The 26,495-nt window shown below is 46.9% G+C and overlaps 7 protein-coding genes across 8 annotated transcripts; 3 read left to right on the top strand and 4 right to left on the bottom strand.

Moving 5' to 3' along the window:
• Positions 1-1,210: 1,210 nt before the first annotated feature.
• On the top strand, positions 1,211-13,863 carry LOC111078267 (myotubularin-related protein 14). Its single transcript, XM_022372858.2, has 6 exons — positions 1,211-1,787; positions 10,948-11,735; positions 11,806-12,444; positions 12,512-12,664; positions 12,732-13,094; positions 13,175-13,863. The coding sequence occupies exons 1-6, from the start codon at positions 1,671-1,673 to the stop codon at positions 13,308-13,310; spliced, it is 2,196 nt and encodes a 731-aa protein (XP_022228550.2). The 5' UTR covers positions 1,211-1,670; the 3' UTR covers positions 13,311-13,863.
• Positions 3,897-5,932, bottom strand: LOC111078273 (glucose-induced degradation protein 8-A homolog). The gene is made up of 3 exons (XM_022372866.2): positions 5,481-5,932; positions 4,699-4,866; positions 3,897-4,599 (listed from the first exon to the last, which is right to left on the bottom strand). The coding sequence occupies exons 2-3, from the start codon at positions 4,799-4,801 to the stop codon at positions 4,007-4,009; spliced, it is 696 nt and encodes a 231-aa protein (XP_022228558.2). The 5' UTR covers positions 4,802-4,866; positions 5,481-5,932; the 3' UTR covers positions 3,897-4,006.
• LOC111078271 lies at positions 13,825-15,153 on the bottom strand. The gene has a single exon (XM_022372864.2). It carries the CDS (start codon positions 15,067-15,069, stop codon positions 13,858-13,860), a length of 1,212 nt encoding a protein of 403 aa, XP_022228556.2. The 5' UTR covers positions 15,070-15,153; the 3' UTR covers positions 13,825-13,857.
• A 221-nt stretch (positions 15,154-15,374) lies between these two features.
• On the top strand, positions 15,375-17,052 carry LOC111078270 (actin-like protein 6B). Its single transcript, XM_022372863.2, has 3 exons — positions 15,375-15,718; positions 15,776-16,618; positions 16,680-17,052. The coding sequence occupies exons 1-3, from the start codon at positions 15,511-15,513 to the stop codon at positions 16,913-16,915; spliced, it is 1,287 nt and encodes a 428-aa protein (XP_022228555.2). The 5' UTR covers positions 15,375-15,510; the 3' UTR covers positions 16,916-17,052.
• Positions 16,959-18,414, bottom strand: LOC111078272 (S-methyl-5'-thioadenosine phosphorylase). The gene is made up of 3 exons (XM_022372865.2): positions 18,261-18,414; positions 17,407-18,186; positions 16,959-17,351 (listed from the first exon to the last, which is right to left on the bottom strand). Exons 1-3 carry the CDS (start codon positions 18,309-18,311, stop codon positions 17,313-17,315), a joined length of 870 nt encoding a protein of 289 aa, XP_022228557.1. The 5' UTR covers positions 18,312-18,414; the 3' UTR covers positions 16,959-17,312.
• A 273-nt stretch (positions 18,415-18,687) lies between these two features.
• Positions 18,688-20,549, top strand: LOC111078269 (threonylcarbamoyladenosine tRNA methylthiotransferase). Its single transcript, XM_022372862.2, has 2 exons — positions 18,688-19,754; positions 19,822-20,549. Exons 1-2 carry the CDS (start codon positions 18,765-18,767, stop codon positions 20,497-20,499), a joined length of 1,668 nt encoding a protein of 555 aa, XP_022228554.2. The 5' UTR covers positions 18,688-18,764; the 3' UTR covers positions 20,500-20,549.
• On the bottom strand, positions 20,544-25,707 carry LOC111078268 (uridine-cytidine kinase-like 1). 2 transcript variants are annotated; one of them, XM_022372861.2, is made up of 7 exons: positions 25,376-25,707; positions 22,288-22,595; positions 22,123-22,229; positions 21,739-22,046; positions 21,485-21,671; positions 20,823-21,416; positions 20,544-20,758 (listed from the first exon to the last, which is right to left on the bottom strand). In XM_022372861.2, exons 1-7 carry the CDS (start codon positions 25,438-25,440, stop codon positions 20,642-20,644), a joined length of 1,686 nt encoding a protein of 561 aa, XP_022228553.1. In that variant the 5' UTR covers positions 25,441-25,707; the 3' UTR covers positions 20,544-20,641. The 2 variants fall into 2 exon arrangements, with proteins under 2 accessions (XP_022228553.1, XP_022228551.1); XM_022372859.2 differs by lacking the exon at positions 25,376-25,707 and adding an exon at positions 24,288-25,191.
• Between the last annotated feature and the right edge of the window lie 788 nt (positions 25,708-26,495).

Genomic DNA, 26,495 nt, shown 5'->3' with positions numbered 1-26,495 from the left:
TACAGTGCCTGGGAAAAGCAAACTACGATGTGAGATGTGAATCGATCGAGAATCTAAAGGGGGATGAAGAAACCCTGTTTGAATTCGAATTCAAAATACTTGGGAGAGATCGAGTTTTGAATGGATCTGCTAACTATCACGTTGACATGGATGAGCAGTATGACGTATGGGTGGATATCGCGACATTTAAGAATAGACAATGGATTCCAATGAATTTGAAATTACGAATTAAGCCATGCGATTTTATGAGGAACGTTTTTGCAAGGTTCTTTGCATCTTCGTTTTTGGACTCTAACTTTCTATCCGAAGATATGTGCCCGATGCGCAAAGGTCAATACTATCTCAAAAATGTTGCCTTGTCCACTGATAATTGGCCCTCGTTCCTTATAAAGGGTCTAAACAAATGTCGTTTTGCCTTTATGAAAGATGGCAAGGTTGTAGGTGGCTTTGAATTGGTCATTAATTTATTTGATCGAAACACTTGAGCGATAAAATAAATATATAAAAAGTACTATTTTCCGCGGCTTAAATGAAGGTTTGTCACAGCAGCTCACCAATAATAGGTATCAGAAACGGGATAAATGTATTTATAAAACACAAAACATATGCATTAATAGGTAAAAAACATCTCAATCTAAGAAAAATTAAGGGAAATACGGTATACAAATGTCCATACGCATAGAAGAACTTGGTTGACAAGCAACAATGACGTCACATTTCGTACACACTTACGTTTTATGCTTTGGCCGTTTTTGTTTGAACCTTATTAATAAAACAATCCAATGAAAACGAGTTCTGATATCTAGCCAATCCTCAACAAAATTTATTGAGGAATTGCATAAAATTATTTGTTTAGGGCTGAGAGGGCCAACTAGCTAGTAATATTAAACAGAATATCAAATTCGAGGAATATCAACGCTGAATGTTTTGAAAAAAACAATCGATACTATCGTGATAGTATCGGGCTCAAATAATTATTAAAAAACTATTGAAACCCTTTAGGAACTTGTCCATTGTAAAAATTATATGCCACCTGTCGATTTGTTTACAAATGTGTCTTCGTATTTTATAGCAGCCAATCCAAACATATCAAAAGCGCAACGACTGTAGCTCGATACTATCATGATAGTCGCCAAACCGTCGATAGTAGAGGCTAGCAGTAAAATATCGATGCTATCGATAGTGCCCTTGATGGTTTGACACCTCTATTGCAAATAAAAACACACAATCTATATAATTGCAATCGGAGCAACAAGAGCAACAATACTACTAGTGCGTAACCGACGACCCGACTCCCATACTCGTGCAGATTACGTTGCGGGCGGAGAATATATTGGTGACGTCGCCCTCTAGGGCGTTGAGCAAACAAACGAAACGTAACGCGAAACGTGTAAACGTCGTAGAAAACGATAAAGCAGACGAAAGAAAACGAATCAAATACGCAGCAGACACAATAGAGGTGACGCGCGAGAGAGAGCGAGCGAGCAGGCAACAGCTAAATAAGCAACAAGATTTGTTTAAATCTATTAATTTTTGGCATATTTTCGCATTTAGTGTGCTTTTTTAAAGTGTTTGTGCCGTGCGTGCGTGCTGTGGCGTGGGTTCCACAAAAGTTTTTGTAGAGCGCAACCCCTGTTCGAAATTGTATCGGTAAATGCAGCGCCGCAAACATGTGCAGCCTAACTTTGAACAACATTGTGAATGTGACGCAGCAGGATTTACACGACCTATTAGAGATTTTCGAAAAGAAATCCTTCGAGGCGGCGGCCTTTGAGGAAGGCACAGCGGTGAGTGTAAGCTAGTGTGTGTCTGTGTGACATACATTTGGTCGCACGTGCTTGTGCTGAAGCAGACATGCAAACCGTAACGGGTATAGTGTGCGCCTACCACAAGGACACGTCAGAGTGCCGTTACTCCCGGTGCCGCGCCCCAAAAAGTGCGGCTTAAATCAAAATGGCTGCCGTCAAGTCTCGGTCTGCCCTGAATCGCACACAAATCGTATTCCTCAAGAAATCAATAAGCATCTTGTCCACTATGAGACTCTCATTCATTGGGTCTGGCTATGCCAAGTGGTATGCTCATTTTGACCCGACCCCCCCGTCTGGCAAGCCTCCGATGATGAACGGAATTCAATGGAGAAACTATAATGCCTAGAAACGCTGCACCCGAACTGCCATCTCGCATTAATGAATTTTGCTAAGGAAACGGCTGAACATAATGTACACCGATCTGTTAAGATTCACTCTGGAGTTCGTATTCGGGAACATTAATGCCCGGCACATCTGATGTTACAGCAACCACATGGGGGAGCCAGTAGGCTTTTAAATGGTTTGGCCCCATTTCCACCCCCGATTGTCACGCATGGCCCTTCAATGCTAATCGCCGGTGTTATCGGCTTACTTAGCCGGCAACGGCAACAACAAATTATTGTTCCGCTACCCTCCTCTGCAGTTCTCTGATAACTGGGAGGAGGGTTAAATAGTATCTACGGAAAACACTTGGCAACAAAGAAAGAAAATCTAAATAAAAACTTGGCACGTTCATATCTAACGTTTCCATTGAGCTGCTGCTGCTGCTGCTGTTGCTTGTTGTTGCTGCTGCTGCTGGTGTGCAGCTGCTGTTAAAATAATTAATATATTGCATAGCGAATGCCAATTGCATTGCCAATGTTTGAGTTGCAATAAAAGACTTTGTTGCAGCACAACAGCACACACACACTCGGAAAGTATTTGCTGACTGGCTGTTTATCAAACAGTGGTTTTCCTTATCAGACACAAAACCCAACCGCAAAACAAGCGCCAGCTTTTCAACTTGATTTTCCACAATACACACACCTATTGCCCCGGTTATCTGTGGAGCGGGGTGGCGATTTTACAGCAACAAGTTGGAACGCCTTGGGCCAACAGATGCACATACTACATACTATGGGATACCCAGCACATTCATTTTGGATAAGAAAATATTTTTAAATGGGCTATGAACGAAAGAAAAAAACGCAATAAGAAATTATTGTATGTAGAACAGCATATAAAAATAAAGGGGAGAGGCTACTTGCACAGATATGCCGAATATACCCCTGTACAAATAAAGGGCATCAAAACCTGCACCTTGATACACAAAGCCTTGCATTTGACGGAGAGGGTGCAAAGGGTATATTTTGTTATTATTCTAATTAAAGATGTGGCACTGCAAAGAGTTCGAGGTTAATGTCAGCTCGCAATGGCTTGATTAGATTAGTATGCTGACTAAATACAACACTTTGGGCTGGAATAATTGGGTTGGGGTGAGGTAAGCGGGAGAACAATAATGCCTCAACTTATTGTATATTACACCTGGGCAGAAATTGAGGGATACTTGCGGCTATGCGCACAGAAGGCGTGGTGGGATTCGATCTGGAGCCGAAGTTCGTCACCCGAACAGAAGCGAAGGGTACGTGAGAGTATATTCACAATATTGTGACCGCAACTGTAGCTTACAGCTAACTAAAGCACACTCCCATGTGCATTCTCTCCTTGTGGTTAGCCCAGCCACAGTGTATTAGTGCAAGGGGAGGCATTCACAGCAAGAGATAGCAAGAGAATCAGAGTGAAGTGTGACTTGAAGAGCGGGAATGGCTCCACACGCACACCATGCGCCCAGAGCGGCAACTCCCAAACTTTCGCTCATTCTTTTTGCACTCTTTCTGTTATCGGAGCAGCAAACAAAAACTAAAATACAAAAATAGCTTTCGTTCGGCACGTGACCAAAACAATTTACGTCTTAGATAAGGCCTGTGGTCTGGAGTTATCAGCGAGCAGCAAGCAGTAACTGATAATGGAATCGCTTTCAGTTTTAATCGGATCAAGAGCCAACAGAAAATACCACAAAATGTACACCAAGATATTGAAACATTTATTATGCAGCACATCCAAAAAAAAAAAAAAACACCCAAACAAAACATTCATATTTCTAGATAAGTTGCAGCAGAGACACCGAATTTGTTGGGGCACCTTCTAAGCCGTTGCGCTTAACCATCCTGGAAAGCCCGCCTAATCTCCTCCTCGAAGTCAGGCGTCTCCAGGTCCATGCGCCGATAGTCCGAAATTCCCTCCATCTCTAGTCTGTCCTGGGCCCAGAGGATCAGCTTGATGAGGAACATCATTTTCGGCTGGACAATTTCCCCACCCTCGTACTTGAGAATGGCCGCGTTCAGCTCCCCGGCCACCTGCTGCCTGTAGGCGGGCTTCATCAGGTCCCCGTATGGACTCTCCTCGGGCTTATCGAAAGCCAGCAGGGCCAGGGCGCGTTGCATCTCTCGGATGTTGTCCGAGTGTACCTCGCACAGACCAGATTCCTTGCTCTGGGCAAAGTCGAGGGCCTGCTCCACCTTCTGCTCCCGTATAAGCTCGATCAGCCGCAGCTGCTGCATGTGAAAGTACATGTAGTTGTCCGTCTCGAAGAGCTGCGGATACAGCCTGTTGGCCAGGTCCATGGCATACTTCACTTGGCCACTTCGCACAGCATTGCGGATCCTGACGCGATCATCGACGCTGTCCACCAGACAATTCGGCTCTAGCGCCGATTCGGTCTTGAAGCGCTGTGCCGCCTCCTGGTAGCCCTCTGTGCATGTATGTGGGTGGGGGGGTTAGGGGGGATGTTAGGTTAGAGCCACTTTAAAAGGTTTCCCGGCTGCGGGGCAGAATCTGTGAGAATGCAAACCTGTGATCAGATAATTCATCACCAAGCGATTTAGGTCCTTCTGCTTGACCTGAAAGCTCGTCATTCGTTGTGCCCACAAAGTATTGGGGTTGGATCCAGCCATAGTATACGTAATAGGTACTAAAAGAGAGCGATGGGCTGGGCTTCGTACTGCCTCAGGTCTTACCTCTGAAAAACAACTTCAATTAGAATAAAAACATATCTGACCCTAGTAATTTTTGGAGCCTAAGGAATATAAACTCTCCCTTAAAACAGCATCCAATGTCTGTCCTGAGCTGAAACCTCAGATAGGTACACATATGATCATTATCATCAGCTCTATAATGGTGATGATCATTATTCCTTTTTTTTTTGTATATTGCTTTTTTGTTTTATTTATTTTTATTTGGATTTTTTGCACACTTGATGATTTATTTATATAAAAAAAACCTTGGCCGAAACGGCATTGAATGTTGTTGCAAATGCAAAATATATTTAAATATATGTATGTGTGTGTGTGTGTGTGTGAGTGTGTACCTATGCATGTATGTATGTATATATGAATGTTGCCTGCCTGCGCATATCGTGTGGAGCGCCATCTCCCTCCGGGTGTGATTCGTGTGCGGGCGCCAAAATGTACGCCAACTGAATGCCCATAGCCCCACCGTAATGCTAAAAATAGCAATAATTTGGTATACTTTTAAATAATTTTTTCACTTTCCCCCAGAGACATTTTCACTCTCTTTCTTTCTTTTTTTCTTTCTTATAGAATTTGTATAATTTATTGTTGCCACCGAACCCACCTGTTGTTGTAGTTGTTGCTATAGTCGTTGTTGCTTTTGCAGTTTGCTGCTTATGCTAATGTTGCAAATTATGAAAACTTGTCAGCCGTAGCCGTAGACAATATGCAGCAGGGAATTGGTCTCCAAGGTAATTGAGGAGCCACCCAGAGGCTGCGGAGGGACTTGTATATAGACAGCTACTAAAGCTGCAGGTAGGTCCCAGGTCCAGGTCCAGGTCCAACTTCGGCCACAAAATGTTGGCCTGCGCTACGTTGAGCGTTTCCTCGAGCACTGGACTGGTCCCTGGATAGCTGCACTTGGTCTTGTATTGGGGCCCGTGTCTCTGGTTTTCTGTATCCCGCCTCTGCATTCCAGTCTGCAGCGAAAATGCTGCTTCCTGCGCCCACGCAGCCCTGTGCTGCACTCATTTTGGGGGTTGCAACTAAAGGAAAACTTTCCGCGCAGCTCTCCTACAGTGGTACCTCGGCCAGGCATGACGCATGTACGATGCTGCTTCTTCGGCTGGCCTGGCTACTGGGCAACGCTCTCGGGTCTGCTGGACGCCTATGCCCGTTGGCAGAGCTCTGTGCGGCTTCCCCTCCCAGCCACGCCCTGGCAGATGCAGCTGCAAGCCGTGCCGCAGTCACTGTGTGGGCGCTTCGAAATACGCGGCACAGGAGCGCATAAAACAGAGCAGTGACACGGCATCTGCCAACACACCTTCCAGCGCAACTGCAGTTCCGCGCACAGTGGGACACAGACGGGGATAATATAATGCAAGTCCGCGTACTGTATGATTATTAAGGATTGTTTCAAGTAGAAGATCCACATCCCTTATCCACTATTATGTCATAATTCTAGCTGTTCTGAACTGATCGCTTCAAGTGAAAGTTCTGTTCGTTCTGCACCAGCAACTCCCCCACACCTCATAGAGATTTAAGGTTTGAAAATTATTCAAGCCTGGCAAATGCAATTTATACGACTCGGACTTTGCCCCACTGTGGGGCATAACGTGATGATAACGACAACGACATCGACATCGACACAACGATGACTCGGTTGTGACCTTTTATGATTTCCTGTTGCACATTGAACTTTACGCCCACGCCTGGGCACGTGCCCCCCACACCACCGTCCTTGAACGACTTCGCGTGTGCATTGGGGCAGCTGTTGCTGCAATGTGCGTGGCTCGCACCGCAGACACTTGTGACAGGTGCCCAGCAGCAGCAACAGGCACCGCCGAATGAAGGAGGTGGCCGGGCGGCATTACTACATTGCGGCATCAGTGGGGGCCTGAGCTGCAGCTGCTGGAAGTGCACGCGGGGGATGCAGCAGCCGATCGGCGCATGTCCAAGAGCGAAAAGAGAGAGAGAGAGGAAGCGTGAGTTCGATTTGATTAAGGGTCTCAAAATGGGAGTTCCAATGCTTCCAGAGATGCTGCATCCCAGACCCAAACCCAAACCCAACCCTATCCCCACCCTCACCTATGCGGCATTATGATGGCAATAAATTGTGAAATTCCTCTGCTGGTAGGGTTAACTGCGTCGCAACAGAAGGTACCACGCATCCATGATTAGAAGAAGGGCGTCGCTGGCGTCGCGCGATGTTGCAATAACCCCACACCCGCGCGCGCTCTTTCAGATGGATTGGATTGGATGCTGTTGCATGTTGGTCCTTCTGGAGTGGTGTGGCGGTGCCTGTTGCTGCTGTCTTCTGCACGCCTGCTAGCTGGCAGATAAAATCGATAGTATCTGAAATGGCAATGCCGTCTTTTCAGGGAATGGATTGTGGCAGTGGCAATGGCAATGCTGTGTGCTGTGCAGGAAATGGCAATGCTCCAACCTATTCTCGATGAGCGGAAGGTGCGCTGGGTGGGTGCAAACAGACGGAAGGGGCGATGAGGAAAGAAAATGAAACAAATTGCTTTGTGTGTCAGCTTTTGTTAAGCCATCAGAGTAATTGAACTTTTTCCACAAGTGATAGAAAGGAAATCAGAGGAAATAGAAAATAGAAAGTGAATCCTAAAGCTCTGCTCTTTTCGCATTTTATTTACAATTTAGTAAGTGATTTACTGTACGATAAATGACTTTCCAATCGTCAGAATAACGCCAATAATTCTATTTCAACTATCTTTGTGGGCGAGTAGAAATGTCTTCCTGATTGCCGTCAGACAATCGAATAAATTAAGTAAATAAATTATGATGAATAGTTAGCTGCATTCCTGCCCAGCCCCAGCCCCACATACTCGTACTCCCCCACTCATTGTGCGTAGCGCCCACTTCTTCGATGTCATATATTGTGCTCAATTACAACCCAATGTGCCAAACCAGATGCTGCCATTGGGGGGGCGCTGAACAAAACCCAGAGTTTGGCTCTTCCATGTGGCCCACAACAAAGCTTCCGGCTCAAACGTGTTTGCTTGCTCTCCCTCCCCCAAAAAAACAAACACGGTTTCAGAGTCGGTTTGAAAGTTGTCGGGAAGATATGTAGCTCGGGTCTGTTTTCTGCCACATGCAGCACACACATATGCATATGTATGTATATGCACTCTGCACTGCACTAGCAATTTGCATATTAAAAGCTCACTAATCAAATTAACAGAAGAGCAGGTGGCATAAGAAAGAGAAGATCGACGATAAGCGAGTTTATAGTAGTTTTGATACATCGGAAATTGTAGATCTGGAAACTGGAATCTGATTCCGAATACTTAAGTGTCCAACTAGAGAGCATTCATTGTATTTTTGATACATCGGAAATATGTTTAGTACATATTTTAAGCCTCTCTCTGCCAGCCCAAGCCAGGCTGCAAGCTCCCCCCAGTCATGAATATTCTGATCAAGTTGATTTCTGGTTTTCGGTGCCTTTGAACGATGATAAATACGAAATGCTGAAAACAAGGCATTGCACATTTGAAAGCTTATGCATGAATCGTGTAAACGAAACGAGAACAAGGAGAATCGAAACACGGAAGCGGCCCATGCCTGGTGCCCTGCTCTGCTCTGTGTACATGTACATGGGGTGTGGTCAGTGGCCCCCCACTCGAAGTTGGACCTGTTTTGAGCGCTGAATAATTCATTCAAGAAAAGCCATTTTCCCTGTCGCCGACCCAGATTGATGAATATGCAACAAGCGCGGGAATCGCAGTCACAGTCGTGTCGGGTACGGGTCCGTCCTGCGTCCCAGGCTCGGGGGGCCTCTGCCGATAAGCCAAGCCAAGTCAAGCCAAGTCTGTACCGCAAATGCAAGCAGAGCGCGAAAGAAACCGTTGTTTCGCTGCACTCTGTGCTCTCCATCGCTCTCTTTCTTTTCCTGCTGCTCGCCTGGCCTTAGACCGGCACGGGCTCCGTTTGGTCGCGCTGCTTGCTGGTTTCTTGATTTGTGGGATTTCTTTTTGCTGCTGGTGGCTTTGCTTCTTTTTCTTTTCTGCTTTTTTTTTCGGTGGAGCTCCGCAGAAAACTGAGAAGAAAAGTATGCCGCTCCACGCAGCGTTGATTTCTGTTGGCCCAGCATCGGCAAAGTCTTTGAAATCCGGGTTTGTAAGAAAACTGCATTGCAGCTCCCGAAGCAGAGTTGCGTCTGGGTTTTGAATTTGTTATTTGGGTCAACGATAATGATTGTGATGATGATGCTGGCTCTGGTGGGAGGATGATCATCATCTCACAAACTATTTCTCTGGCGCTGTAAAAACTATTTCGCGCGTTTGTTTGTTGTTTTTAAGTTTTTACAGCGCCTTATTAACAGGCGCACAGCGAAAAGCGAACGCCAACTGGCGGACAGTTACAGTTGCATGCAGTGGCTGCTCTTTCTTACAAAAGAAAAGACAACAACAATGGCAACAACAGCGGCCACCAAGCAGTTCAATGCACACAACAGCAACAGCTTTTCTCTCTCTGTGTGTGTACACACTGTGTACATGAAATGGCAGCCAGCGTCTCCAACTTGGAAGAGTACTCTCTGTCTTTCTCTCTCTCACACACACACACACACACTGCTATCGATAAGACTGTGGTTTAATACCCTTGTGGAGAGAGAGAGTATTATAATTAAGGCCAGATATTTGCAACACAGAAGAAAGCGAAAGCTGCTGTCGATCAGCATTAACAAACGAAAATATGTAGCCTGTCTATCGGTGCGATCGGTCACAAAAATAAATTTGTGCGAGAAAAATTGCATAGTTCTGAACATATTCCAACCGAAACTAATTCTTCCTAGCTTTGCTTAAGAGAACGATCGATCTGAAAGGGTATCAGAAGCTTCGACCCTAAAGATGGCCTTTCTTTTTTTTGGCATCCATCCGCTCCGTCTCTCGCTACCAAACACTTGTGCAAACTGAGAGGGGAATATAATTTCTAGCGATTTGTAGTTGTTTTTGCTGTATCGAAAACTTGCATGGAATGTGTTTTTATAGAAAAATTGTATAAATAAAGAAATTATATTCGATTTATTTAATTATATGTACATACATACATACGCCCTGCCTAACCTTTTGCTTTTGCGTGCTCCCCTTCTCCACGAAGCAGAAGTAATTGCGTTTTAGTTGTTTTGCTCGTTTGCTTCGCTCTCCATAGTTTTGGCACAAACTCACTCACTATATTACTCACACACACACACACACGAAGGTCTTTGTTTTCACCACGTTTGTTGTGCTCTGTAGTTCGCTTTTGTAGTTGCTGTTCCTTTGTCTCTCTCGTTTTTTGCACATTTCTCTTTGCTTCTGTCCCTGTGTTTGTGTGCCAAAAACCTGTTTCGTCCAAGGTGTTTGTGTGTGAGAGTAGTGCCGCCTGATTGTTCGTCGCGTCGCCTTTATCTAGTTTTTTGTTGTTGTTGTCTGGGACAGCTGGCGGCTGTGGCTGTGACCCTCCTTTCCACCCTTCCCCCTACGTTGTCTGCTAGTCTGGCTATTTATAGCCTGGCCGATGCAGCCTTTACATTTTCCCCCAGACCTGAAATCAATTCAATGCAATATATCTCGACAAACAAAAATGTGTTTGCTGGCAAAAATTATTATTATAAAATGTTCTTGAATTAATTGATGTAACAGTAACGACAGCAATACCTACCGATAGCCCTTCCAGTTCTTCCAAGTTCTTCCTTCCAAGTTCCATTGAACTCAAGATCCAAAGAACAACGCAGCAACACAAGATCAGCTCGAATCAGAAACCAGTTGCTGCACTTCTCTGTCTAATCTCTCTGTCCATTAAGACGCCAGGCAGCGGCGGAGTCCGACGGGCAGCTTTGATTTATGCAAGCAATTGACTTTGCATGTCATTTGTTCATAATATATTTAATAATGGTGTTTAAGAAAAGAATATTGCTAATGGGAATATGCACAGGAATTAATTGAGTGCGTGAGGAGGGGTCATTGGATCGCGATACTCCGAATGGTGCCTCAAACGAAAGCTTGAAAGTTTCCCAGTGTACCAAGAGGCACATCTCTGTTTCGTAAATAGCTAAACTGATCGATATCCTTTTACAATTTCGTTCACAGGAGTACGAGATCTCCAAGAAATGCGAATATCTGTTTAAACTCGACTACAGCCTCATTGAGCTGGACAACTCGAATGGCCTGCTCAGCCCGCGCTACCCTGGAAGGATACTCATACCCGAATACGAGCATGGACACATGGCCAAGACCCTCATACCGGGCAATGGATTGTTCGGTGCAGGAGGCGGATCCTCGGGGACAACGGCCACGGCAACGCCACTCAACAGCAGCGCCGGCAGCAACTGCAGCGACGGTGTGGGCATCCAAGCATTTGTCACCTTTGCCAATCCCCTGCACACCCCGGCCCAGCCTCAGCCTCAACCACAGCCACAGCATCCTCAGCAGCAGCAGCAGCAGCCGCCGCCATCGACACAGCCCGCGCAGCAGAACACCATCTACGAGGACCAGTACGATATACAGCGGATGAGGGAACTGGTCACGATGGCCAAGTATGCGCGATGCCGTCAAAGATTCGCCGTTCCCGTCATCATGTACCGGGGCAAATACATTTGCCGGTCGGCAACGCTATCGGGGATGCCGGAGACGTACGGCCGCAAGGTAGTGGACTATGCGTACGACTGCCTCAGCGGAAATTATGCGACACCCAACGGGGAGGAGAACGACGCCGACTCCACAGACGAGTCGCTGATCAATCACATAAACGACCAGTCGCAGTCGCAGTTCAGCTACGACGAGGTCATCAAGAGCGACATCCAGCTGCTGCACACCCTCAATGTGTCCACAATTGTGGATCTCATGGTGGAGAACCGCAAGATCAAATACTTCATGGCGTAAGTGATTGGGATTTGCGATGTATATATCTACATATGTCGGAAGGATAACCATAATTCATTATTTCAGTGTATCCTCATCGGAGAAGGCTGATCCCAGCAACCATTACAAGAGCTTCAACCTGCTGTCGCTTCCGTATCCGGGCTGCGAGTTCTTCAAGAAGTTCCGCGACAACAACTACATGGCCAAGAATCTGCACTACAACTGGAAGCAGTCGTTCAACGATGCCAACATCAACATACCCAATCTGGGTCCCGCCGCCGACATTGACATCATTTGGCCGGAGTACCGCGACTGGGATCTGGTCTCCATCACACAGAACTATCTGCGGGCGACGCTCAAATACATACAGGAGGATAACTCTGGCCTGCTCATACACTGCATCAGTGGCTGGGACCGCACTCCGCTGTTTGTCTCCTTGGTGCGGCTCTCCCTCTGGGCGGACGGACTCATTCATCAGTCGCTGAACGCCATGCAGATGGCGTACTTCACACTGGCCTACGACTGGTACTTGTTTGGCCACCAATTGCCGGATCGCCTCAGGCGGGGCGAGGACATCATGTTCTTTTGCTTCCACGTGCTAAAGTTCATCACGGACGAGGAGTATAGCATTGTGGAGCATCGGAAGCGGACCAAGACCTCGAGCAGCAGCGGGAGCAGTGTCATAGTCATCAAGTCCGACTGCTGCGACGATGAGCCGCTCAAGGAGTGAGTGCAGATGCGAGGAGACATTTCATGATCAGCTTTTTAACCGCTTTCCCTTCTTCCTGCGCAGAGACTACATCCTGGCCTTCGATCAAGATAGCAACGACAGCTATTCAAACTGTTCCAACTGTGATATGTCCATAACAGATAACTTCTATGCCACCACAGCGGCCGCATCTGCGCCAGTCAATCCGCTCACCAGCAGGTCTCCCAATCCCAAGCGGTAATCGAATTGTTGCTGAGAGCCCCACCAGCGAACACTGCGAACTGACCCTTCTGCATCGTTTCAGCTCCCGCACTAGCCCGATTTCGGTGCCCGGCTCGAACGCGCGACAGCGTCAGGAGTCCACATCATCGAACGGCAGCTGGCAGGTGGTCACCGACACCGGATCCATCGACTCCATGATGAACGGCAGCTACATGATGCGCTTTGTGGCGCAACAGACGGCGGAAGCCACCTCGAACATTCCCATCTGCAATGGCGGCAACGGCTATCACTGCAGCAACAACACAACAACATCCATGGGCAGCGGCAGCGGCAGTGGCAGCGGCAGCAGCATCAGCAATGGCAGCAACACAACGCACGGTTTCCCAAACGGTTCCTCCAAAGATGTGGGTGGCAGCACATCTTCCAGCAAACAGTGCATAAACTTGTAAGTCGCCCACCAGGCATCAGATCCGCAGGATCCCGTACTCATCAATTGTTTGTTTATTTTGTTTCTCTTCTTGGCAGACGTAAGCAACGCCTCAATGCGGTGCGAGCCATCTTCATACAAGCGTACGGCAAGACAATTGGACTGAAATTCAAAGAGGGCTCCTCCATGAACCTGGCCACGTTTATTGGCAATCTGGCGGACCAGCTATTCTGAGCAGACACACCCAGAACCAGACCTTCTACACTCAAACAAAGGCCTAGGGCCTAGCTAGGCCTTCTTCGACCTGTTGCAATCGATCTTGTTTGTGTTAGCTTTCCGCCTGTTTGTTTGTTTCTTGTTATAGTGCTGCGCTTTTCCACATTGACTGTATTTTGTAGACGTACACCTACCTGTTGAATTGCGTTCTTGCGACTGTTTGTTGAATATGTATGTAATGGCCTCTAATGATAAGCATCAAATGAACCTAAGTGTACCCGAGTTCCGACAGGGAACCAGGAACCCTACAACTCCTAGACAACATGCATAGTACAACTCGTTCTCTGACCTAACTAAGCCCCCAGGCCCGTTTAGTCCTTGTCCGTTATCCCGCCTGCCGCATCCAGTTTCCGCTCCAACTCCCACTTCCGGTCCCGCATATATTTGTTTGTTTAGTTAACAGTTCATCAAGCATGCGAAGCAAACGAAATATGAATGAAACCCAATTCGGATTAAAGAATAGCCTTAAGTTGTAATTTATAGTAATGTATTTTTTAAAATAAACTTATGTGCATTTGATGTAAATGGATTTACGTCTTTTGGGGCGCCTTGCGATGCTGGACAACGGCATGAAGTCGTGCAGATCAATGCGCTTCACCCGAACGCGCACTTTCTTTGTGTAATACTTGGCGCTCTTGATCGGTATGTAGCGCAGATTCTCAATTAGAGCGGCATCAGCTTGGGGCTTGTCTACGGCAGTGACTTGTTTCTGGTTTACCTCTGCTGGTTTGTTTCCCCGTTTATTTTCCATCTCAATGGCAAGCTCAATGGCCGCAATGGCCACCTCCACCTCTGTCTTAAAGTCCAGCGGCGGGGAAACAGACGGCGCGCGCTCAATAGCTTCGTTCTGGGCACCAATCGGTGCTGAATCAGTCGCTGCGTGATCAATACGTTCAACCAAATTGCTCGGGCAACCTTGCTGCGGTGTGGCAACAGTCTTCGTTGACGGGTTATCAATGACATCCTTGGCACAAAACACATTGCTAATGACCAGATTTGACGTTTTGATACTGCAACCTGGGGTGGCAGAAGCTGGTGATTGGTTTGCTTGGACTGGTTTGATATCAGAGCCTTCGAGCGTAAGTCGTGCCAGAGCCGATATGGGCAGCTCTTTCACCCGAATAGACCGTAGAAATTCATCATATTCAACTTTGATTGTGGCCTTCTCATCGGGACCTACCGGCACAGAACCACGTGTCTCCAGCTCGAGTTGAAATATGATGTCGAGGAACTCGGCTTCCAGTCGGCGGCGCTCCATCCTCGTCATTGACTCCACCAATGGCAGCTGGGAGAGAAGAAAGTTCTGGGCCATAGTCAAGTCGATGGGGGGCTCCACTATTTCCGCATTTAGCGAGCGTTCGATCTCCGTTACAATGGTAAACAGTTGAAAGGGAATCTCCTTCGCCTTCGAAAGGGCGCCAATAACTGGTAGGAGCATATTCCACCGCCACTGCAATTCATCAGGGGAGAACGGAGCACTGAGCGGAAGGTCCTCGTAGCTGGCATTAAACTCCACGGCAATCTGTTTCCAGGCCCACTCGGTGTAGTCTGAGTCCTGCTCCGACTGTGCTGCTTTGCTATACAAAAATGGATACTTAAAAATTAGCTGCAGCAGACGCAAGTCGTTCACAACTATCATCGAACTAAGATTTTTGTTTGATATATTAATTTCCATTGGGCTGACTGCAGCGTCCATTTCGGTAGTCGGATCAGCCATTATTCGGCAACAGATTATATTATCCAATTTTTGTTTACCGACCTCAAGAAAATTGTTGTGTTTTCCAAAACATTAAAATCAGTGTGACCGCGGATTTATCCATCATATATACCGCCATCAGAAATATACCTTGTCATTGTCAAAATATACCGTAAATAGAATAAGAAACAGATTTAAAAATTTAAATACTTAAAAGCTTTTATAAATGATCTCCAATAGAGAAAAGTTTAATACGGATACAAATTTTTGATTTAAACGTTATATTTAGAAAATGAGAAGGTATATTTCTGAGGGTCTGACGGTATATTTTATCTATAAATCTGCGGTCACACTGCTAACGCTAGCGTCGTGAAAAAAGCCGCAAAATAAAAACAGACAAAACGGGCGTTTTTGAGTATTTTTGCAAGAAATCAAGCTGAAAAGTAGTGCCGACGCACCAAGATGAGTGGCGGCAATATGCTATATGGCGGCGACGAAATTGGAGCCCTAGTTTTCGATCCAGGCCACCACTCGCTGCGTGTGGGCTACGCGCAAGAGGACTCGCCAAAGGCTGAGATACCCTCTGTTGTCGGCATTGGGGCATCCCCAACAGCCCCGGATACGAATCTCGATCCAGAGACCAAAACTGACAACAATGTGACGCCCAACAGTGAGTAGAACATTGGCAATATGTTTGTATCATTGCATATAACCCAACCACCCCTAGATGCCGACTCGCGCAAGTACTATGTAGACACAAACTATGTGAATGTTCCCCGTTCCCAAATGGAGGTTCAGACTTACATGAAGGATGGCATGATCGACAACTGGGAGCTCTTCGAGAAGGTTATTGACTATGCCTACGCAAATGTCATACAATCGGAGCCGGAGTACCATCCGGTGCTCTTCTCCGAGGCGTCCTGGAACGTGCGCAACAACCGCGAGAAGCTCACCGAGCTGATGTTTGAGAAGTACAATGTTCCAGCATTCTTCTTGGTGAAAAATGCCGTGCTGGCTGCTTTCTCCAGCGGGCGTGCCACGGCGCTTGTGGTGGACAGCGGCGCCACGCATACATCGGCCGTGCCCGTCCACGAGGGGTATGTTCTTTCGCAGGCGGTGGTAAAGTCCCCCCTGGGCGGAGACTTCCTCTCCCGCCAATGCAGACAGCATTTGGATAAGCTTAATATCGACTTGTCGCCGGTGTATAAAATCGCCTCGAAGGATGTGGTCAAGGAACGGGACAATGCTCGATTCACGCTGCGGAAGCTACCCGAAAATCTCACACAGTCCTGGCAGAACTACATGGTTCAGCTAATGATGCAGGACTTTCAGATGAATATTCTGCAGGTGCTGGAGAATCCCTTCGACGAGCGTGTAGCCGCCCAGATACCAACTGTCCACTACGAGTTCCCCAATGGATATCACCAGGACTTTGGCTCAGAGCGTTTCAAAATTGCCGAAAGCCTCTTCGACAACGCCATGCTGGGTGCTGGCCAATTGGCGTCCACCAGCGTGGGTATGTGCGATGCGGATGTTCGCCTCTCGCTCTTCGGCTCGGTTGTGGTCACAGGTAAGGGATTCACTTGAATGATCCTCGCAGCATTGCTCATACATATATGCCCATTGTTCAGGTGGCAACACGCTGCTCCAAGGCTTTCCCGAGCGTCTCAATCGAGATCTGCAGCTGCGGGCGCCCTCAAATACGCGTCTGAAAATGATTTCGGCCAATGGGAGTGTTGAAAGGAGGTTCGGTGCCTGGATTGGGGGCTCCATACTGGCCAGCATTGGGACGTTCCAACAGATGTGGATATCTTCGCAGGAGTACGAGGAGGCTGGAAAGAGTCAGGTGGAGCGCAAGTGTCCCTAAACGCTGCCGTTTGGTCATTAACGTGAACGAATTCCAATTGTAATTTTAATTTTAAAGACGAAAATCTATGTAATTATATAAATGTGAACTTTTAAATGCGTTCGTCGGATACAGATACAGATAAACCCACCAAACGACATCACAAAGGCAAACAGTTCGATATGTAAGGGGATTTCATTTGCTTTTCTCACTGTTTATCGGTCGCTGGTGTTTTACGTTCCGGTTTGATTGTCGCTTCCCCGGTCAGATTGGTCTCCGGCTCCAGTTCGTACTGAATGGAGATGGAGGTAAGTTTTGGCACACGTTTCCTGTAGTTTTTGGGATATATCGGTGGTATCATTGGCCGTCGCCGCCTTATGGTGTCTTGTGTGATTTCGGTGCATAGTTTTAGAAAACGTCACATGGCTCCAGACATTGTATTGTTGCACACACATTGCTAAAGCAAGAAAAACAATTCTTGAATCAATTAAATAGAGAATATCTTCACCTACCTTGGCATTTAGAATGTCCTCCGACCAATCCTCCTTGGCAATACGTCCTACAGCATTCACCAGAATCTTCTTCACCTTGATGACATTCTCGGCAAAGGTCTTGAGGACATCCTGTACGTTCACTCCCTCGCATCCCATGCGCCAGCAGTCGTAGTCGGTGGCAATCGCCACAGAGCCGTACAGTAGGCCGGCCTCTTTGGCCAGCACAACCTCTGGGCACGTGGTCATATTGATAAGGTCGCCACCCCATTCCCTGAACATGAGACTCTCAGAGCGCGAGGAGAAGCGAGGTCCCTCGATCGTCACAATTGTCGCCTTCTCGTGGGCAGGAATCTCCAGTTCCTTGGCCGCCTCGATTAGTATGTTGCGAGTGCGCTCACTGAAAGCCGGATACATGGGCAGGTGGCAAACACCACGTGGACTGGTGGCTGAGCCATCGTAGAACGTTTGTGAGCGTTTTGTGGTGCGATCTATGAAATCGTGCGGCATCACCAGGTTGCCCGGCTTGATTTGCTCACGCAGTGAACCACATGCCGTGGACACAATCAGGTGGGTGCAGCCCACCTGGCGCAAGGCCCAAATATTGGCACGGTAATTCACATTGGAGGGCATAATATCATGTTTCCTTCCATGGCGTGCGAGCAGCACACACTGCACCCCACCGATTTCGCCTTGAATCAGGGCATCGGACGGCTCCCCGTATGGCGTTTGAATAACTTTTTCCTGGCGGTTCTCCAAAATGTCGGGATCATCCAAACCGGAACCGCCAATAATGCCGATCTGTAGACAATTTGCATGCAACAAATTTTAATAAAAGCGACAGGAAATGGGCGCGTGGGAGGGGCTCTGCTCACCTTGACTGGAATAGGCTCTAGATCAGTGTTTTTACATTTAATGTGTAGCATTGTGGGAGACTGGCGGCGGTTGCTAACGACGGATTTAATTACAAGCTGCTGCGGCTGTCTGGCGAATAATGATACCCGCTGATAGTGGAGTTTGATAAGTGCGTTTGTGTGTGTGTGTATTTGGATGGTAGGGTGCAAAAGCCGCAAAAGTTTGGGCATATTCAACACTCATAATACTTGATGAAATTTATATGTTCATAATCTAAATAACTAGAAAACCCCTTTAAATTAAAGATATAATATCCTGCCGTTATTTTGTTGTTCAAAAATTCAGCACAAATAATAATAAAAGTAGGGTATTTATGGGTCATTGCAGCCGAACTTCCTATCGAATACAAATCGAGTATATCTCATAATGGCGTTTATCAGCACTGTGTCTAGAAATAAGAAGAAGCTCAAAGGTAAACAGCTGGACCGCGTTGCACATGTTTCTTGGGAAATAAAATAGAGGAGATGTACCAACTTGAACAGGACTTTCCAGGCAACGATATCGACGATATCGAGGATCTGATATCTGCCGAAGATGTCAAGCCGCAGGAACGTTACCAGAACAAGAAGAGTGTGACAGTGCGGGCCAAGAAGCGTGTGCAAATCAAGCCAGAGACTGAAGTCGAAGAGAAGCCCACTCCCCGTCCCACCATATACGAGAGTGTTATACCTGGAACTCAAAAGGTGTTTGTGAAGACATGGGGATGCGCCCACAACAATTCCGACTCCGAGTACATGGCCGGGCAGCTGGCCGCCTACGGCTACAAACTAAGCGGCAAAGATGAAGCGGACCTCTGGCTGCTCAACAGCTGCACTGTGAAAAACCCCTCCGAGGATACGTTTCGCAATGAGATCGAGTCGGGTATGAGCAACGGCAAGCATGTTGTGGTGGCCGGCTGCGTGCCCCAGGGAGCCCCAAAGTCCGACTATCTACGTGGACTGTCCGTGATCGGAGTGCAGCAGATCGATCGCGTTGTGGAGGTGGTGGAAGAGACCCTAAAGGGACACAGCGTACGGCTGCTGCAAAACAAGAAGGTCCATGGTCGTCGGGTGGCCGGAGCGCCATTATCCCTACCGAAGGTGCGCAAGAATCCACTCATCGAGATTATATCCATAAACACGGGCTGTCTGAACCAGTGCACATACTGCAAAACGAAACATGCCCGAGGAGACTTGGCCAGCTATCCACCCGAGGAGATTGTGGATCGAGCTCGACAGTCCTTTGAGGAAGGCTGTTGCGAGATCTGGCTAACATCCGAGGACACTGGCGCCTATGGACGAGACATAGGCAGCTCCCTGCCAGAGCTGCTCTGGCAATTAGTCGAAGTCATCCCAGAGCACTGTATGCTGCGTGTGGGCATGACGAATCCCCCCTACATTCTGGAGCATCTGGAGGAGGTGGCCAAGGTACTGCAACATCCACGCGTCTATGCCTTTTTACATGTTCCTGTTCAGGTGAGTGACAAACCACTTTCGAATCGGTTCCTTTAGACTAGTTGCTAGAATCTTTTGTCTCCCACAGAGCGGCAGTGACTCGGTGCTGGGCGAGATGAAGCGCGAATACTGTCGCAAAGATTTCGAGCATGTGGTGGACTTTCTTCGTGAACGTGTTCCTGGCGTCACCATTGCCACTGATATCATTTGCGGCTTTCCCACAGAGACCGAGGAAGATTTCGAGGAGACGATGACGCTGTGCGGCAAATACCGCTTCCCCAGCCTGTTCATCAATCAGTTCTTTCCCCGGCCTGGCACACCGGCGGCCAAAATGGAGCGCATACCCGCCAATCAGGTGAAGAAGCGCACCAAGCGACTCACGGATCTCTTCTATAGCTACGAGCCATATGCACAGCGAGTGGGCGAAATGTACACGGTTCTGGTCACGGAAATCTCTCACGACAAGCGCCACTATGTGGGGCACAACAAAAGCTACGAGCAGGTCCTGCTGCCCATGCGGGACAATCTGCTGGGCACTCGGGTGCATGTCCGCATTACCAGTGTCAGCAAGTTCAGCATGGTGGGTGAGATACTGGACGATGAGCGGGACTGGACGCGTTGCGCACACAAGCAAGAAAAGGCTCCAATGGACCCAACGATTATTACCAGGAGGAATCGAGACAAGCTGATCCAGCGCTATGTGGGCATTGCCCTGGTGGTGGGCAGTCTGGCTTTTCTACTGCAGCTGCTCATCCGCTTTGTCTAGTTCTAGCTCTAGCTCTTGGTGGAGCAATAAAAATGCACCTTTCTTCCGAATTCATAATTTAAGTAACGCTTTGAACTTAAGCCTAGGGATACATTAGAAACTTGTTGCTTGTCCACAGTGGTCGGTGTGGTCCACCTTCTCTCTAGTAGTCGTCGGAGGGCTCCGTGCCGAAGTAGCGATCGCCAAAGTTACCAATGCCGGGTATTACATAAAACTTACTGTTAATCTCCGGATCAAGAGCGGAAGTAACGATTTTAACCTGCAACGAAATGGATTAGATGAAGCGAATGGCCAATGGAAAGATGCTCGAGAGGAACACTCACCTTAGGAAAGGCATATGCTATGGAGTGTACACCGATTTCTGCCATTAGCAGCGAGGCCAGAATGATGTTATCTTCGGGCACATCGTGATCTAGGAGCACACGAATGGCCATCATGGCCGCAGCCCCAGTGGCAACGGTGGCATCCATTAGTATCACCTTGTAGTCTTTTATGTCTTTGGGCAGCCTCAGGTAGTAAAGCTCTGGCTCCCCAGTCTTCAGATTCGTCTGTATGAGGATCTTGCCAATGCGTATGTCCTTGCACACATCACAGACGGCCTGCTCCATGGTCTCGCCGGCACGCAGTATGGAAACGCCGCAGATCTTTCGAGAGTCCATGCGCTTGCCCTCATACAGCACTCCCTGTGGTGTCTCCACGGTGGTCATCTTGAAGGGAAACAGGCTCAGGGCATACTCGATGACCAGGCGTATAAGGCGCTTCGAATAAAAGATGAACTCATCTCTGGACGTATTCCGGCAGCGTATAAACGTGTGCAGGCCCTTGATTTGGGGCGTGGGATCCAGTAAATGCAGAGAATGTGGCATTGGCTGGTCCTTGTACGAGTTGGCCAGCGTCTCGCGCAGCTTGAACCCTCGCTAAATTCAAATGAAATAGAACAACATAATAATGAAATTTAAACATCTTCAGCTTTAAGCTCTCTCACCAGTTGCAGCTGGGTGTGCACGTGCTGAACAATGAGATGAATGGCGACTTTGTTCTCGCCGCCTCGTGGCACGATGATGTCTGCATGCGCCATGGTTGGGGCTATATAATTCGCATACGAAGGCTTCACCATGTTCAGGTATTGCTTGAGCACGCCCCTCAGGTCGCGGCCACGTTGTGAGATGTCGCTGAAGGTTCAGATTCAGATACAGATTAGAGTCTGCCATGTGTGGGTGGTCTAAGCACAGCAATTACCGCTTTAGACGCCTGGCCAGACGTATATCCGGATCCGTGTCCACGAATATCTTCATGTCCAGCAGCTTTAGCACCTCGGTACTGTGAAAGGTGAGAATGCCCTCGAATATGATGACATTGGCCCCATACATGGTCTTTGTTTGTGTCTCACGGCCATGGGTGACAAAATTATATACCGGCACCTCCACCTTGCGGCCCTCCTTTAGCTTTGTGAGCACATCGATTAGCAGCTCGATGTCAAAGGCATCCGGATGATCAAAATTATACTCGTTGATCAAAGCTTGCTCGTGCTGCTTCTCATTCAGGATCTGTCCAGGAGGGGGTACACATTTCATATTAATCCAATGGAAATCCAATGCAGTTTTGTTTCTGCCTTTCACTCACCTTGTAGAAACAGTCCATGGATAACAGGGTTACCCAGGGCACATCAAGGCTTTCTATGATTTTCTCGGCCACAGTTGTCTTGCCCGATGCACTGCCGCCGCAGATTCCTTAATTGGGAAGATCAGACTCTGTTAAGCTGCTGAGAGAGGAGACTGTGGAGCGTACCTATGACAAACGGCTCCACCTGCTGACCGGCACAGTTGTACCAAGGCGGACGACCGGCTGTGTAGATGGTACGATTGTTGGCCCGTATAATGCACTCGGACGGATTTGCGGTGGTTGTCTGATTGCCAATCGAAGTGGTGCGCTGTCGCCGCCCAGCGCGTCGCATAGGTGACTCCAGCGCCGTCTTGGTAGGCACTGTGGTAGGCGAGGCCGGGCAGCAGTTGAGATCCCCGCCGCCCAAATTTCCATTGCCCAGATCCGCATAGGGATCGACGTAGAGCGGTTCCGTCACATCGGAACGATCATCGCTGCAAAGATTCATAATCTTCGTTAGAATTATGTCAGGTATTGTGACAAGCCCCCAGGCCCCAACCCCGCCAGGAACCACCACAGACAATGTTTATTTATAATACGAGTGCCTAAAAAGTACGGAATTCAGTGATTAGCATTGATAAGGTTGGTCGGTCTACCACCCACCTCCGCTTGGAGGGCCACAAGCATGGGTACGAAAATTTGTTAATCTCGGGATTTCAATACAAAGTCAGCAAAGTACATCATACATATGTACATATATTTGTATGATGTGTGTCCATTAACTGCATACGTAAGAGTGCTTTGAAGAGGGGCGAGAGTTCAAGGATATACAATGTAGTATACACCCACTGACCTACTCTATTCTATTGCAAACTCAGCAACCAACCCTCTCTGGGCACATGCACCGCCCACACTTACGTACAAACGTGACACCACAAAATTCATCTTCTTCTCAATATGTTCTTAAAATAACAAAAATTGGAGGGGGAATAAAAGGTCTTCATTGAATTCAATTCAATGGAAGTAAAGTATTGGTGAAAGCTTATTCCAAGATGAGAATTGCCCTTGCTGCTGCATAAATACAGACATACGTACATATATGTATGTATGTACGTTCATACCCTTCATGTCTGTGTATTGTGTTTCCGCCATGTGTGGTGCAGAGTGATGACGTGACTTTCAAGATTGCCGAAATGAATGCATACACACAAATGCAAATGTATGTACATATGTTTAAAATTAAAAGAGTAATCAAAAAAGAGTTTCCAGCGAATCATCACACAATTAAAATATTGCAATGTATACAGACAGACAGCCATATACAGGCAGAGCCAGACAGGCAGACAGACAGACAGAGACAAAGCGACGCTAGACTTGGGATGGGAATAGGATGCTGCGTAGGCGCGTTCGTTGCACTCTCCACTAGGGGACGAGACCGCTATTCCAACCCCCACCCACCGCGTTGTTACTCAGCTGTGCCAAAAACGGACAGGCCAGACCAGACCATTGTGAAGCATATTTATAGTTTTGCGTAGTAATACGAAATACCCAAAGCAAACACACGCATATACACGAACATACAGTGGCACCCGCAGTAAAAGAAGAAGAAAGCACATACATACATACATACAATCATATATTTCATAAAGCTAAAGAGATGGGGGAGCGAAAGAGACAAAGAGCTTTTGCCACGTGCATGAGCCTTGCACAACAGGTTGACCTAAGAGCAAGGGAGAAGGATAATAGCAAGCATACATAAGGATTTTGGCGTCTCAGTGGGAGGAAGCAGAATAGCGATAGACGTGGCTTGATCGCAGCCATATTGGCGCATTTGCTGACGCTAACGTTTTTCTTAACTTCACTGCTCTGCTGTTATTAGACGCCAACCTGGCAGGGCAGGGCAGAGGCAGATGCTGACACGATAAACAATTTGAGAGAGCGTTAATTAAACACAGAAACAGAGAGACGAGACGAACACAAATACAGGCACACACGCCGAACAAGGGCGACAGACAGCAAAACAATTAGAATGTCGGTAAATGGACGAAATTACGAATGAACTGATGAAAGGCAAACACAACAAAAATATAGAGGCACTCGCAATGTATGATAACACATATGTACATACAAACATGCATATATATGCACTGGTGTGTACATTAGAGCGAAAAAATGCAATGATTTACATGTGACCATTGGTTTTGGCTACGGCGGCGGCGGCCTTAACCTTTGACTGCTGCTGCGGTTGGACTGTTGCGATGGTTAGTAGACCGCCGGTGGCGGCGGCGGCGACGGATGCGGACGCAGATGCAAATGCTGATGCTGGTTTTCCCCTTTGGACATCGCTGTGGTTGTTGTTGCCATTCGACTTGCTGCACAAAAACGTGATGCTGCTCATTTTACTCTACCGTACGGGACTTGAGTGCTGCAGCTGCTGCGCTGGCGTGGGCGTGAGAGTCGTTCGCTGCCGGCGATGCCAAAATGGGTCAATCACTCGCCTCACGTACTCACAACCAACACACAATCACAGAATAATGCTTGCACATGGGCCGGCACGGATCACATGTGGTATTATGCCCTGGCTAGCTATGAATAAAGCTGTTATTTTCCACGGGTTTTGTTCACTTTTTGCGTTGTGAGAAATATTTATTCGATATCTAATAAAAAATACGAGCACCGGCTAAAGAGTGTAAGCAGCAAGCAGCGCGCGGGTTGTGGGATTGACTGACAGAAAAAAGTGTGAATGCAGAGCTAAGGTTAAAAAGCTGCGCTGCCAGCGACTCTCTGCTGCTGCGAAGGTAGGTATATACGTAGGCAGGGTAGGGAGAAGACGGCGACGCGACGTCGAATCGACTGTTTGCTTATTGCTGTTTTTGTTATTGCCATTGCGTTTATAACTGTTCTCGTGAGGTGGCTCTCTCTCTCTTTCTCTCTGCTTTGTCTTTCTCTTTTCAACTGCAGCGTAGAATGACAACCGGCAATGACAACGGGCAGAAATTTAATTTATCATATGTTACGTCTGTGTGCGATGTATTTTTATGTAAAACTTATGTACACTTGTATGCCATTTTCCTCGCCTCGCACATTTTGTATTGCGTGCTTAGCTTCTAAGGCCCACCAATGATGAATGAGCTCGAAGCACATGGGTGTGTGTATGCATGGGTGCGTGTCGTGTATATAGTGTATATCACATTATAACGACTTTTCTTGGATTTTTCACACTTCAATTATACGTTATTTCGTCGCTAATACCACCGTTGTGTGTTGCCGTTACCTGTCGGAGCTCGCGGAACTCGATGGGTTGTAAAATTTGATTTGTTTCGTCTGCGTTACAGACATTTCTTCTATTTCTATGCACCCAGGCTAGTTGCAGCGATTAGAAACACGCGGTGATTTACTTCGTCAGAGCAAGTGACTGAAAGCAAAGAACGGCAGCGACGTAAAAAACGTGCGCGTTCTCTTTTTAGTTGTACCGTACCACACGGCACATGTATACATTTAGATATACTTGTACAGCATGTTGTAGTCGTAATCTATAGAATGCCAATTAAGCAATAAATCAAAAACAAATTATTTATTTATTTGCATTTAATGGGTTTCATTTCGGTGTTTTGAAATGTTGGGGGAACGAAATCGGCGTATTGGTATGTATGAATCAGCTGTTTGTCCAGTGCTGGAAATCGCCGTTACTACGATATTACCGATAAGGGGGTTTAGTGGGTTAAGTTCATTCAATTTGTTTCTATCGGTATATTTTGAAAACGAGATGGTATATTTCTGAGAGTCAGTCACACCCGACAAAACAAATCAAGTGAAATATTTATTTTTCCATATATTAATATACTTTTGAAAATGACCGCCAAACTCATTTAGCGCACAAAAAATACTGATATTTACTGACTATCTAGTAATATTAAACTGAATATCAAAATCGAGGAATATCATGTCACAAAATATCATGGTATGGCAGCCCGCAGTAACTACGAATTGCACGAGTCTGGCAGCGCCACAAAAACGACGTCACATTCGTTTAATGTGGTTTTTGTTTGAACCTTAATATGTAAATAATCAAATAAAAAAGACTTCTGAAAACTTGCCAATCTTGTAGAAAATTTATGTATCTATCGGATAAAATTATTTGTTTAGGGCTGAGAGTCCCAGCTAGCTATTAATATTAAACGGAATATCAAAAATCGAGGAATATAAACGTTGAATGTTTTGAAAAAACAATCGATACTATCGTAATAGTATCGGGCTCAAATAATTATTAAAAAACCATTGAAACCTTTTATGAACTTGTCCATTGTAAAAATTAGATGCCACCTGTTGATTTGTTTACAAATGTGTCTTCGTATTTTATAGCAGCCAATCCAAACATATCAAAAGCGCAACGA

Source organism: Drosophila obscura, unplaced genomic scaffold (genome assembly GCF_018151105.1).
Source record: "Drosophila obscura isolate BZ-5 IFL unplaced genomic scaffold, ASM1815110v1 contig_186, whole genome shotgun sequence".
Taxonomy (NCBI): Eukaryota; Metazoa; Arthropoda; class Insecta; order Diptera; family Drosophilidae; genus Drosophila; species Drosophila obscura.
Note: the sequence above shows the minus strand (reverse complement) of the source record. Positions and strands in the feature narration are given on the sequence as shown.